Below are 14,383 nucleotides of genomic sequence, written 5' to 3' on the forward strand. Positions count from 1 at the left end.
ATGTCATTTCTTTTTGTCCCTCTCATACAAAGCCAGAAAGAACATTTCATCTAATGAGTTTTGTTTTGAGACTTCTGAAATCACAACCAGCAAATCTGTAATCACGATTGAGCATATAATTGCATCTTATCCTGCTGAGAGCTTAAAAATAATGAGCAAGAAAAACATTTCCAAAGACTTATTCAGAGTGTGAGGGTGCAAGAAGGTCTAGAAAGGATCTGCCTTACCTGGAGTGTCCCCAATGACCTTTAAACACTTAGGAAATTGGAAGCCTGCATTCCTTGCCAGATGCATGTTGCCCGCTCCCCTTTTGGGGCTACTTTTCACATTGAGTAATAAAACGAGAAAGTACACGAGGCAACCTGCAGGTGTGTGAGAGAAGAGATAGAAGAGGGAAGGTTGACTGAGGTGTTGTATTCTTGGCACTGTGTTCAGAATTTCTCAAGGAATGAAAATTCACCAGTGGTGTTAGAAGCATGAGACCTAATCCCATTTATTCAGTTACACGAATGCTGCTCCTGGGAGAGTATTTCAAGTTAGTGATAGTGTCCAAAATGTAAGACTTGGGAAATGCATGTGTGACTTGGATTTGGGCAGTTCCGCAAGCTTTTGCTTAATAGTTAAATTCTGACAACCACATCCCTTCCAAATCCAATGTCCCTGCTTGCTGAAAACACTGCTGAGATTAAACCCATGGACAATAATCTGTATTGGCAGTTTCCTGGGTGGCTGGATCCTGCTTTCCATAAAACACTAAATATTTGATGCCAGTTGTTTCCCCAATGTCTGGAGACCTATTTCTGGATCAAGCTCTGTGGACTCATGTGGCTCATGAGAAGCCATCAGGGCATTCATAACATTCATTGTCTTGCATGGAGAAATGGGTATAGGCCCTAACATGATGGAAATTTCTACACTCCTGAGGAAGTACCTCACCTTATTTGCATTTATACTGACCTTTTCAGAGTTTTCTATAGGCATGAAGAACCTCCACAGTAAATGTCATCTTCTGCTTAGAATCTTTTACATGGGTAATTTTAAGCTCAATTTTTAATTGCATAATATTACCATAAGAAAGCTGCATTGAAAATGAAAGCTCTCCAAGACAAAGTGGCTGTTGGTTTGGGCATCTTTTCACTGTTTTAAAGGCGAAGTGGTTTTACAGAGGCTGTCAGAGTTGCTTTGAGGTAATGTCTGCTGTGGCTTTGTTGCAGAATATCTCATATGATTTCCTACTCCTTTATGAACTCAGGAGATTGCTGTGGGGTGCTGAAGATGGGGCAGGCTGCAGTTGGATGCTGCGTAATGTTCCCCCTTGCCTCTTGAAAAATGTCTCTGTGCTCCCTCTATTCATTGCAGCAAAGTATCTCATTCATTGCTACACTCTGGGGCCCCAATAACTTCTCTTTCTTAACTTGCAAATAGATTTATTTGTGGTGGTATTGTGTGTGTGTGTTTAGCCAGCTAAGACTTCAGGGAGCTACCTCTCTCCAGATCATGTTGTCTTACCTCACATTTTAGTCCAGCTTCAAGTTTCACAGCAAGATCTGTGTTTCCAGGAAATCTATTATTCTATAGTCAGAGCTGGTTTTGTGTCAGTTCTGCCTGTGATTATCCAATATTCAGGCAGTGCACTGAACAGCAGGTGGGTTTATATTTAATAGAAACTTCCCTGGTTTTCCAGAAAGCTGCAGAGAGCAGTTGGCAGGAAGAGGGAGAGTACCTGTTCTCTCAGTACTTTGATGTGATATGTTCCAGTGTGTCCCAATTTAAACGAGGGAGGAGCAGCAGCATCTTCTTTTGTCTCTCATCATCTGTAATCCATGCCTGGATGCTTTGAGGATGAGTGCAGAATCTGTTCTTGGAGGCATTAATGTCTCTAGCTTACACTGAAATCCATGAGAATTAAGTACCCAAATATGGTACCTTTAAAAAGCTGGGCTACAAGGTCCATTTTTTTTTATTAGAGAAGTTAAAGAAAACCTTCTGTGCTACTTCCACTCTGGCCTGACATTCATTTGACATTGAAAACATCAAATTCTTTTTCTTGGATGCTTGGGAGATACTTGCCTGACAGTAGCACAGTGACTGTAATTGAGACAAATTAGAGGCACTGGGCTGCCTTTGGGTGCATGAGGCAGCCTTCATGAAATGGAGAGAGAAATTGAAACACACTTTTGACTTTGGAAGCTGGAGCAGGGACTAATTAGCAATTTCAGGACACAAACAGGATTGGAGGAAGTGTTTGGGTTGGCGTATAATAAATTATTTATTAACATGAGGGAGTCTTTCCATATGGCAGTTGCTTATAAAATGCTTATAAAAGCAAGATTGCAGGACTTTACATGTAATGAACCAAACAGGCTTCGGTCCCAGTGATTAGGAGTCACTGACCTTTCATTTCTGCAGGCTGAGACTGGACCTGGTAGCCTTTGCTCAGCTTGGATTCTGATATGCTTCTCCCAAAAAATATTAGTTGTTTATATCCAAATATTTTCTTCTTACTGGGATGTATTTTGAGATGTTTGATGTTTCTGTGAGGGTATATCCACTGGAGAATAGAAAAATTTATTCTGCCTTCTTATTTGAGGAATTCAAGCTGTGGAGTTCTGCAGCCCTTCACTGCCTTAAGCAGACGGGCCTCTAACAAGCAGCTGAATTGATATGAATAACCAAATACCTGTGTAATGGCTTATGACCATTTATGAGACTTTCTATAAAAATCATGATGAGCAGTGGAAGTATAAGAAGACTCGGTGAAGCATGAGTAACCCAGAAAGAAGCTTTCAGTTTGGCTTCTAAGCATATTTCAGTGTGCACGAGCTCTGGAAGAGTTGGGTTGGGTGCTTTTTGACGTTATTTTTCCCTTGGCACTGAAGATAAAACCCAGACGTGCTGTGAAGGGGAGAACCTGACAGGTGCCAGCCCAAGTGGAAATGCTGTCAGTCGATCCTTGTCTGTTGCAGCTCCAGCTCTGATCCACCCAAGCACTTGTCAGGACCATGTGGGCTTTCAAATCCGAGCAGGAGGTCCCTCAGCAGCAGGAATGTTTTGAAGCTCAGTCAGTGGGAACCCCCGTAACTCCCCCACCTGACAAAGTAATCCTGTTCCTGTAAATTCCTGAGTGATGGAGGATTTGGGTTTGCCTTGCTAGCCGGTTTTAGTGCCAGCACCCCAGTGTGTAGCAGCACAGAAGGGCTGACCAGAGAAGGTGCTGTGGGTCCTCCCACACCTCAGCTCACCACAGACCTGGTGGAAACAGCATCTGTGCACATCTGGAGGAGCGGGCTGCTGTGTGCAGGCAAAGTACTTGTTACTGCTGCAGCCACCCTGAGCCCAGCCTGGCTCCAGGGCTGCGGGTGCTCCTTCCCTCGGCTGCCGAGCTCCTTCCCTCGGCTGCGGGCTCTGCAGAACTCCCTCACACCTCTGCACTCCAAGTGCTGCTTCTGCCTGCTGCTGCACCCACAGCTTGGCACTGCGGAGCACTGCGGCCTCTCCTCCGCTCCACAGCTCCTCACAAGCCTTGCTCCACTGGGCTGCTGTGGCCGGTCTCTCAAAAGGGAGGGAAGGGCGCTTGGTAGGACCATGCCTGGCCTCATGATCCAGCATGTTTCATACACCATCTTGGAGACAGGAAGGAAGATACTTCAGAGATGTGCAGAGGTAAGAAAGAGTTTTTTGTAGTTTTTCTACCTTTCTTGCATAGGTCAGTGTTTCATGTCTGAGGGTGTGTGGATATTTCAACTAAATATGCATTACCATGTATGGTTTTTTATTTTGTCATGCAGCTGTCTGCTGGAGTGTTTCTTCCCTTTGCTGTTCTTCTCTATTTCCTGGTGTTTTATGACAGAGAGTTTATAAAGCTATTCAGTATCCCAACACTTCTAAATAAAGTCAGACTATTTTTAATAAAACAAATATGCTTAGGTGGCATCTGGAGCCAAGGGCTAAAGAATGATTCCTTTTGCACTAAGTTTTTCTCTGCAGACAGGTTTCTACTGAGCTGGGAGGAAGCTAAAAGCTCGTTAGCTTCCTGGAGTAAGAGCAGCTGATTGGCATCTGGAACTGCAAAGCTGAGTTTTACAGGGGCTTGAGGCCAAAAAAGGGCAATTTGGAGCACATGATCCTTGGTTAAACACACACTGAAGACCAGAGGAAAGAAAATGGTAGGCTCAGGCAGCCACAAGTTAAAGAAAGGAGTCCCTTAATAGTGCTGTTGGTTTTCAGTGATGAATCCAGTTCTGAGATATTTTTGTGTTATGATACTAACAGCAACACATTGTATTTTACTACTGGACATAGCTGTGGTGTATTTTTTTTTCTAATGGGCTTTCCTTCAGGGAATCACTCAGTATTTTTCTCTTGAATAAGCACATTTTAGACACTAAGCTCAAACCTGCTGATGGTTGGGCTGGACAATAAGGCATCTGCACTAGTCATGGCAGTGAAAAGATTCTCAGATTCTCAGATCCCTTCAGCTGCACCACATGGCAGCTCTGATCAGAAAGCTGTATTGTGCTTTACAGATCTTGGGTGAGGGTTGTAAGGAAAATGGTTTTTGCCTGCATTTGGTTGTCTCAGTTCAAGGAAAAGTCCCAGAAAACACACATGTTCTGGAATGAATACATTAATACACAGTTGAAAAAACACATTAGTTTATCTTATATGGAAAGTAATAATTTTTCTCACGTTCCCAATCCTCATTAACTTTACCAGCCATCTTTTTATTTCTTTTGTTCCTTTGGGAAAGCTTAGCTAAATAGAAAAGGGTTGCAGTGTGCTCCAAAAAGCAGTGGCTTCAAGCCTTTCCGAGGCAGAGAGTAAGTAAGCATGTTCAGGCCTAGAGGTTCCTCTGCTTGCACCCTTTCCCCATTAGGAAGATAGGGCCACTTTCCACCTGCTTGTAGCCAGGTGAGGCATTCTGTAGTGTCACTTCCTTACTGCATTTTTCCAGAGCTGCAGTTGGGAAGTGATCTCTGGCAATGCTATGGGACAGATTATTGTGGCATCCCCGCATATTCTTGGCTGGAGTTTGCAGCTCTGAGGTCAATAAGTTGACTGTTCCTGAGCCTCTTGACATTTTCTACTGCTGTCACTGGCCCGGGAGCCAGATAAGCCAGGTGGGCTGGGCAGTGGTCTCCTTTCTGGAGAGGATTGTGCAGTCCTTGGAATTGCTTTTGCTGGCTAAAATGGAGTGACAAAATAGAGCTGTTTGGTGACACTCGCAAGGAGGCGCCCCCCGGGGCATGTGAGCGGTCACCAAGCACTGCCATCTGGGTCCTTTCAGAGAGGAGAAAGAAAACCAGTCAGTCATGTAATTCTGGGCCCTTGCAGAGACAGGAGCAGACATATCAGAAGCACCCATGGCCAGTAGGAGCAGCAGCAGCACTGAGATCTAAAAGAATAAGCATGGATGTTTGACCTTGTCACTGTTGTTCAAATATCCCTGTGATGTAGCAGACAGCATCTGGAAATTCAGGTTTTCCCTCCCAGGGAAACAGAACGTGATCAATGACACGCTTGATATTGATCTTGTATGCATGGGCCGGATTGCTGTCTGTTTAAGACCTCCCCAGTGCAATTCACATCATCACTGTGCCCAGCTCCTTTTGGTATCAGCTGTTAGAAGTGTGAGCCCAACCAGGAAGCTTCAGGAAGGAGCTTCCCTGAAGGGAGCAGGCAGGATTGCTCACGTCTAGAAGCTGCTCCCTTGGCTTATTGATCTGCTGTCAGTGAGTTCACCAGCCTGATAAGCATAATCAGTCTTTTGTCTTAAAACACTGTGGTGTTTGAGGCAAGCATAAGGGGCAACCAGTAAGAGACAGTCCCCTGGGAACAGCCTTTTTCCAGGCCAGAGGGTGTTCATCCCTAGCTTAGAGTCCTGGGTGTGCCTGAGCTGCCAGAAATTCCGTACTCCAGCATGGCTGGCAGTATCACACTGTGAAACCCTGCAGAGCTGGCAGACCTTTGATGCAAATTAGTTTTGTACTCACGTATGTGAACCAGGATTTTGAACCAAGTCCCACTTCGAGATGTTGCAGTGGTGATGCAGGGCCTGGGCTGAATTCTGGGAGCTTGCAAACACCATGGTAAGCTGGTGGTGGGAAAGGGGGACCTGTCGTTCCAAACGGTTTGCATTTGATATGTAGCTCACAGCTCAGAGACTCCGGTGTGTGCTCTGTGTGCAAGAGAGAGGGAGAAAATGTTATTTAATGTTTGATTTTCAGATACAAACTGCATTTCAAAACAGATTTGCTTTTGGAATAATATGATTGTCCTGTTCCCTTTAAGAGAAAATGCATTCAGCTATCACTATGAAGTAAATAAAAATAACTTTGGATTAGAGAAGCTGGTGAGAGAGCAGTGTTAACATTCCATATACTGTGCTGGGAGTCTCCAAGGTCAGAGGCAAGTCTTCTGGGACTGGGGTAAAGGAAGCTATTTACATGAACTCTCCATTTTAATCATGCAGCCAAAGGACTTAAGTTAATTCCAATCCAAAGCATTGTTGCTTGTAACAATGGTGTTTCTCAAAAGCAAACAAAAACCATTGCCAAAGGTGACCTAGAAATGCTTAAATGTGCTGCAGTTCACCCACGTGTCTCCTCTCCCTGCGGGTGCAGACCTTTAGCAGCTCTCCCGTCCCTGCATCAGCCTGGCTGCTGGGGATTCCCTGTGCTTTAGTGACAGCCCTGCGGGACAGAGCGCTCCCCTTTTGAACCAGTGGCTTGGGTAGTGCTCCAGTTATCTGCAGCAGCTTTGAGATTCTTATTAAGCATTGGTCCTCCAGAGCCTTTGCTACTGATCAGTGAGGAGAAAAGGCTGTTAATGGAACATCTCCGGTTGCAAAGAGATTTAGCTGCATATGTTTGGAAAAACCTTTGTATTGGGCAGTGTGTCAAACACTGTTGAGAGAAATGCTGCTTGCAGGTCCTTTGGAAAGGGAAGACCGTAGTAGCTCTAAAATATATGGTCACAGAAAACAGAATTGCTGGAACTCACACAGGACCAAAATGGGTTGTGTTTGATCGAGCCACCTCTTTGTTGAATTGCATATTCTTTGGATATGAAGTGGGATGTGTAACCAACCTTGTACAAATCACACTCTGTAAGAAGGTACTTCGATGACAGCTTGTGGAGCTTGGGAGTGTAAAGACTAATAGAAATAGCCAAAGACAGTTTGCTTTCCCAGGCATCCTTCCTTTCTCCTGCACTGCCTTGTCCTCCATTTCCTTTCCCTGCTGCCTTTCTGTCTTTCCTACAGTCACCATAGCTCCCTGTGTTGTTCTTCTGCATACCTCACTCTTGCTAGTGCTGGTAACATTCCTACTACATCCTTTGGGCTGGGGGTTTGTTTGCTTCCCTTTTTGAGTAGTGTGCCAATGGTAGGAGTACATGATAAGCTGGGAAGACTTTACATCATTTTAGAACTTGGTTATGACTTAATTGGAAGGTCATACATTGTGGTGTTCATTTCCTGAATAGAAAAACTCTTCTCAAGCATTCCCTCAAGCCTGATTCGAGTCTCATGTGTCCCACATTATCTGGTGGTTTTTCTTTTTAATACTATTCAAAGACTGTTCTGTCTGTCCTCCAAGCTGCTGCTCAATGGTGGATGCTGCATCTGTGATTGAATCTCTGCAGTAAGCTCAGTACCTGTCCTGACTTGTGCTGTACCTTGAAGTGAAAGCCACGGGGACTGTTCAGAACTTTGCACCTATTATTTCATCTTCATTCGCTGCAGAGTTTGCTGTGCCTCTGCCGTGTGACACTCAGTATTCTGCATGTATCTGCATTCTCAGGAAGCTATGCCAAGCGTTTGGCTCTGTTGGAGCTGGCCGCGTTCTCGCTACTGTTAAGCCTTTCAATTAAAAGAATCTTGCAAGTTTATGTTGGCATTCAAGCTGCTCTGTGCACTGGGTGCTGAAGCACCGTGTACAGATGGAATGGAGCTGATGGGTCAGGTTTTTTAAGGATCTGATTCCTGTTTTTACAGAAGTAACCAGCTGCCTTCCCCAGCCTTCTATGGGGCTTTTCATGTAGTCTGCTGTAAAACCACACTGCAGGGTGAGGGGTTCCTGGGAGGGGAGAATTGAGCTGCAGGATTGATCTGCTGCTGAAGTGTTCCGAAAACATTTTTGTAGCAAATACTTCTGAACCCTGGTTTAGACCTTGCAGACAATGAGCTGCACAGGCTGTGGTGAAGGTACCGGCCAGTTGTCAGCAGAGGGCAGGATCCAAGCTTGGGATGTGGAGCTTTGCTTTGGTGCAGATTCTGGGTGTTTCTTTTACTGTCACGATTCTTTACTCTGTTTTTTTTTTATTATTTTTTTATTTTGTTTTTGGCTGGCAGCATCCTGGTTGATGAGGGTGATGCTTTTTTCGTGTGCAGAGTCTGTTTTCGGGTGACCTTGCAGGGGAGGTGCGGTCCGGGTTCCTCTCGCTCCATCTGCCGGCGCTGCAGGTGCGGCTCAGGGCGAGCACAGCGGCCCCAGAGCTCCCGGTGCCCGCAGCCCCTGGGCGCTGTGGGCTGGGAATGCACCTCCTGCTGTAGTGGCAGCCCAGAAGGAGTCCAGGTGCGGCTGCATCTTCTGTCGGGAACCAAAGTGCAGTAAGTGGGAATTGCCTCTGCACACTGCAAGAGTGAGTGGCTATCAGTGTTCAGTGATTCCACAGACACACAGCCCCTCAGTTCAGGAGTTGCTTGGGTTTTTTCTACGGTGTTGCCAGCATCCTTCCAGCTTCCTGTGAAATTTGACAGTTGTTTTAAGTGTCAGTCCAGAGGTTTGTGTGGATAGAAAATGAAGCAGTGTATTTCTGCTGCAGCAGCAGCAGATCTCTTTGTCTGTCCAGCATCCACATGTGTATAATTTCCCATGCCTGTGGTGGGGTAATAAATTCTAAATTGTACGGGTGGTGAAGTGGAATAGGTTTGGCAGCCTTGTTCCAGAAAGAGTTGTCTGAATTTGGGATTAAGTGAGTGTATCAGAGATAGGCACCTGGTGCAGTATCTTACATTATTGCCAGAATGTAGCTAAGTATAGGCACAGGATCAGCATTGCCAAGATGAAAGCAAATAGTTTTGTGGAGGAGATAATCCAGGAGCTGCTGCATAATTCTCAGCATGGGGACTGAGGGCTGAAGGGATGGAGATGGCTAATCAGCCCCAGCTAATTCCTCAGGTGTTTTCCATTCAGGATTCAAATGGCTGTCTGTGCTGTCACTGTTCTCTGGGCAGATAATCTACTTGCCATGTGCCTGGTAGTGTGAACTTGACACAGAACTAGTCCCATTTCCCAGCTTTGAGCAACTCTGCTGCAAAAAAGCTCTTTTTCCTGTTTCTCAGAAAGATGAGACTGCAGTGTGTTGGAGATGACTCTAATATGGAAGGTACTCCTCTGTGACACATTCTTCTTGTTGGTAGCTGGGGGAATGCTCACACACTGTAAAAGGTCTGATTCTCACAGTGACATGAGTTTCCAAGGCATTTCTCTGTTTCTCTAAAAGCCAAAAGTTAATACAGTGAAAGCCAAAAGTTAATACAGTGAACTTGTTTGCTTTGCTTTCTGCAATGAACGAAGCAATAAATTACTTATCTCCATGCTTTTCCAGGAGGAAACAGTGTAGATTGCAACTCAGCACAAATCCATAACCAATGGAAAAATCTCATTTATTCCAGGAAGATTATCTTTTTAAGGGCAGGGCTGAATCTGGGCTATAATTAAAACAGCTTTTTAAAGAAAAAAGAAAAACAGTGGATGTTTTTCTTGTTTGATGTATTCTCCATCACTAATGACCCTCTTTTCTCATTTCTTCTATCCATTTTTAAATGGGTGTAAGGAGTTAGCTGTATATTGCATAAAGTAACATTACCTGAAAAAATAATTAAGATGATCTCGAAATTAAGGAAATTAGTTTTGAAAAGAAGCAGGTGCTTAATGGAGGTGAGACCAGCTGTGTTTCCCAGGAACGTGCTAGAAGCGCTTCATGGAAAAATGTGCAAGGCCTCCATGCAACACTGGAAGGAAATGTATAATAATTCAGACAAATTGCATCCTATAAATAGCAGAGCTGGATTCATTAGGACAGGAGGCAGATGGAGAAAATATAAAACTTGTTTGTTTCTTTTTAAGGCACTATAATGCTTATGAAAAGTGTCAGCTTGCTGTCAGAGAGGGAAAACCCTCCAGTGCAGCAGCAACTTTCTCGTTATTAGTTTCTCATCCCTGCTAATGAGCAGCCACCATGAGGGACATTCTTGGTGCTTGGCTTTAGCAGCTCCTGCTGCCTTTCCCTGGCATACCCAGGCTGACTCAGAAGAGCTGCAGTGCTGGGAGAGGAGCAGGGGAGACAGGAGGGAGGACAGAGCTGTGTGTGGCGTGTAGCACTCGCTGACTCTGTTTGGGACAGGTGCCAATAGGGCAGAGGCATAAATGTAGTTGGAAAGGGGGAGTATGGAGTGAGGTGGGAATCCTCCACCACCTGCTAAGGAGTTAAGCCCCAAAGCAGGAAAGTACTGGTGGTTGGTAGAGAAAATGCTGTGCATTATTGAAGAGAGAAGGTGAAGGCATTTTTGAGATGTTCTTACGTTAGAAAGTAGGAAAAAGGAGAGGCTTCCATGCATGGAGAGAGGTAATGACAGACAGTGGGTGAGAGGTGCGTGACTGGAATGCAGCTGTGGCCGCAGGAGGGGAGCAGAGGTGAGGCAGTTGGAGCATCTCTGTGTTCACACACAGCGAGGTGCTGAAGAAGGAAGTGTGTCCAGCCAAAAAGAAAGGTACAGACTGCATTTAAATAACAGGACAGAGTAACAGTGTGGGGTTGTTTCCAAATGTGCCAGAATTATAACTGGGTACTTCTAAACAGAAGACTGGCTGAACAATTGCATCCTGTTGAACCACAGGCAAGTCTGAGCTCAGATATAGAAGCAGAAAATGTTCTGTATGAATATTATCTGTTAATGAACCTGCCTTCATCTCTTCCACTGATCTGATTTACATTTCAGCAAAGCTTCCTTAGAAGATAACAGTGTCAAAATTCCAGTCGGCTATCCTAAGAGATTTTTAAGTATTAGTGTTCAGGAAAGGAACACCAGGCGCTTATCAGCAGTGTTTTTTCTTGAGAAGTTCTTAGGTTGCCAATTCACCTTGTGAAGTGGCAGGGGGAAAGGGTGATATGAAGGTCATACTGGAGTCAGATAATCACAGACTTATTCAAGGAATGGAGAAAAGCTGTACAACTGCTCATGCTTCATGGATTAAGTAACGATAGTTTTTCCTCAGCATTCAATATAGAGAGCAATGCAATCTCAATGCAAGGAGAGGACACTGGAGAAGAGGAAAGTCAGTGGTATGGATTGGCAGGATGCCTTTGGGGGTTGCCATCTGTTGCAGCTTGCACGTATCTGTAGGGTGTCACGTGTAGCAGGCAAGTGGTGGCATTAAAATGAGGCACAGACATGGAGCAGGTTAAGTATCTGGTCACTGGAGAAGGATCCAGGCGTGCTGGGATGCATGTGAGAGGCTGAGCATGGAAAGTATGAGCCAGCACATGGATCCTCATGGATCCTCAAGCATAGATTGGATCTTTGGTATGGAGCAAACCTTGGCTGATTGTGTTTGCTTGCTTTCAGTGGGATAAGTACCCCCTGTAAAGCCAGGGGATTAACGCAGCTGGTGTTCATAGGCAGTGTTATACTGGGTTTAGAGGGCTGAGTTCCGAGATCTTGACTCACAAAGCTACATAGCCATAACTGGTATGAAGGATGTGGAGAAATAGTTACATTTAAAATCAAGGCTTTTATTTCAGGAAGTCTTTAGCAACAGGGGGGAAAAACAAAAACAAAACAAAAAATTTTAAAAAATAGGATATCCACTGGATAGGACATCATTGCTCCAAGATGTCTAAAATATGATAATCTGCCATGTGTGTATGAGAGATGGGTGATTTTGAAGGGAAAGTGATTTGTGTTTGGAAGTCTCCTTGTCTTAATAGTGGAAAACTTGCTTTGAATTATGGTACAATTCTAAGACAGCATCTTATGTGAAGAACATTTCTTTTCATGTATACAAATAATAAAAATGATTTTGCTCCAAGCAAGCTTAAAATTCCCTCTTTGCCCCGGGCTCTTCACACCTTTATGCTTTCTTTGATGTCATGTTTTTCTAGAAATCCTCACCTAGGTAATATTTGCTGCATTACATAATGCTTACTTACTGCAAACATCCCAAAGGCCACCAGACCAGCTACAGTGAGTGCAGGTGGGTCACATTGACCAGAGGTTGCTTGTGCCATCCTGCACCCACCAAGGCAATTTAGGGGTTTAGTTTTTTGTTCACATAATCTGAACAGCACTTTGAGATGCTTTGTCTGGCCAGTCCTTTGAGCAGATGCTTGGCATACTCTGTCTTCATTGATGCAGTGTGTCATGCTACACTTAGTGAAGAAAGATAGATAAAAATTGCTTCAAATTGTTCAGCATGGATGTGATGGAAGTGATGGAGTTCTTGCCTAAGACCCTGTTTTTAATATGGGTAGATGCATAAATCGTAATCTGTGGATGAGGAAGTCGGGACAAGATGATACTGTCAGTTATTCAGCATCACAAAAGGAAATCCTTGGCAGAGCTGGTAATAGCTCTCATTCCTGTCATGCTTAAACTGCACAGCTGATACAGTGACTCTGGGGACCTGCAGTGAGCAGATGTGGCTATCACAGTCTCCCAGTGTGGGACAATGCCAGCGTATTTCTGTGCTGCATATTTGAACTGGAGTCAGTGTTCCTCCTTGGCACTTGGGGGTTCCAGTGACTGGCATCCTGCCTCTTCCTTCTTTTCCCTGGGTGTGTGCAGGGTGTGGCTGACAGGATGGTGTAGCTCACTCTTCGGCCCTGCTCTTTGTGTTGAGAGAGAGTTGAACAAGGACACGAGTGCAAGGTGAATTTGCCGCCCAGTCTAGAGATGCAAAGTAATAATTGTTACAGGAAAAAATTGTCTCTTGTCACCTTGCCATCACCTACATGCTGTGCAGTTTATAGCCTAGGATAGATTCCAGAAAGAATTGTCAACATTAAGCAAATTGACCTGCAGCCCAGGTGAACATTTCTCTGCATGAGTTTCTGTCTCCACCATTTCCAGTAACTGTGGATAGAATGTCCTGGACGTGACAGAAGCTCTTCTGTGCTGCAGCAGCTTTTGCTTGGCTGCTCTCTTATGTTATTAAATAAGGGAATGTGTTTGCTTATACACTGTCTTCTCTGCTTCTCTTGCTTCTGTTCTCTTGCCCCATATGCAGGCTTTGAATTATTGTACCAGCCAGATGTGGTCCGACTATACCTCTCCATCCTCACCGAAAGTCAGAACTTCAACACTCTGGAAGCTGCAGCAGGAGCTTTGCAGAACCTTAGTGCTGGCAACTGGATGGTGAGTGCAGTCTTCTCTTCAGTCTTTTTTGTTTCCTTTGTGTAAGCAAAGAACAAGGGGATGTCACATTTTAAGTGTGCTGTTACTTTGTACATTTATATCTCCTTTAAAAAGGAAGGAGGTGGGAATGTCCAGGAAATTAGTTCCATTTGCTTATTGAAGACATTCTGCATCTTCTGGACTGGTGATGTTTACGTAATGCCAGTGGCATTGAGTTCATGACAGTTTAATCATGAGCAACTTTTACAACTTCGACCACTTAACCATTGCTTCGTCCATTCAGAAAAGCCTGGTATTAAGATAGGTATTTTGACTACTTAAGTTGTTTGATTGACAGTTGGCTGAGGAAACTGCACTCCAGTGTCCCCTAGTAATATCTGTGAAGCATCCCCAGCACTAATCAGGCAGTTCTCTGAAAGATTTGTCTGCTCACTCTAGAACCACAGCAAAGTGGGACTGATAGCAGCTGGAGGGTCGGCAGCATGGTGTTGCACAGCTTCCTTGAATACAGCTTATTTTAAATAATACAGGCTTGTTTTAAAAACAATCATGAAACAGAATAGAAGCATGAAATTGGAGGAGGAGGAAGATAACAGATGCTTTAGATGCATTACTGTTTCTTCCAAGTGACCTCTTTTTTCCTAATCCAGAGGAATGTGTTTTCACACCAAGGTGTGTACAGAACATATGCCGGCAGATGATGCTCCTTCCTTCTGTTCCTGCCCTCTTTCCCCAAAAGCTGGCTTAGCTGTAGGATGAACTCATACACCCTTTCTTCCTCGGTGCTTGGTGAACTTGAATGAAGGGTTAAGGCAATGGGATAAATCAGCACGCACAACACAGCTGGTCTTTGCAGAGAAAAAAACGGGTTACAGCACTGAAAGAAATGCCAGGGGCAAGGAAAGGACAGGTATGCAAACTCACAAATACTTGGTGTTGTTTCTTTTCCCTCGTGTGTCCCAA

The 14,383-nt window shown here is 44.5% G+C and overlaps 1 protein-coding gene across 50 annotated transcripts in view; it reads left to right on the forward strand.

The window, feature by feature from the left end:
- ARVCF (ARVCF delta catenin family member) overlaps positions 1–14,383 on the forward strand; it is a 249,348-nt gene that overhangs the window by 217,090 nt on the left and 17,875 nt on the right. For all 50 annotated transcript variants that reach the window (XM_086856241.1, XM_086856223.1, XM_086856261.1 and 47 more), the window contains one exon: positions 13,293–13,420. In XM_086856241.1, coding sequence (XP_086712367.1) covers positions 13,293–13,420 — 128 coding nt within the window. The remainder of the gene's footprint in view (positions 1–13,292; positions 13,421–14,383) is intronic.

The sequence above is a fragment of the Cyanistes caeruleus genome, chromosome 18 (genome assembly GCF_971803275.1).
Source record: "Cyanistes caeruleus chromosome 18, bCyaCae1.hap1.1, whole genome shotgun sequence".
Classification (NCBI taxonomy): domain Eukaryota; kingdom Metazoa; phylum Chordata; class Aves; order Passeriformes; family Paridae; genus Cyanistes; species Cyanistes caeruleus.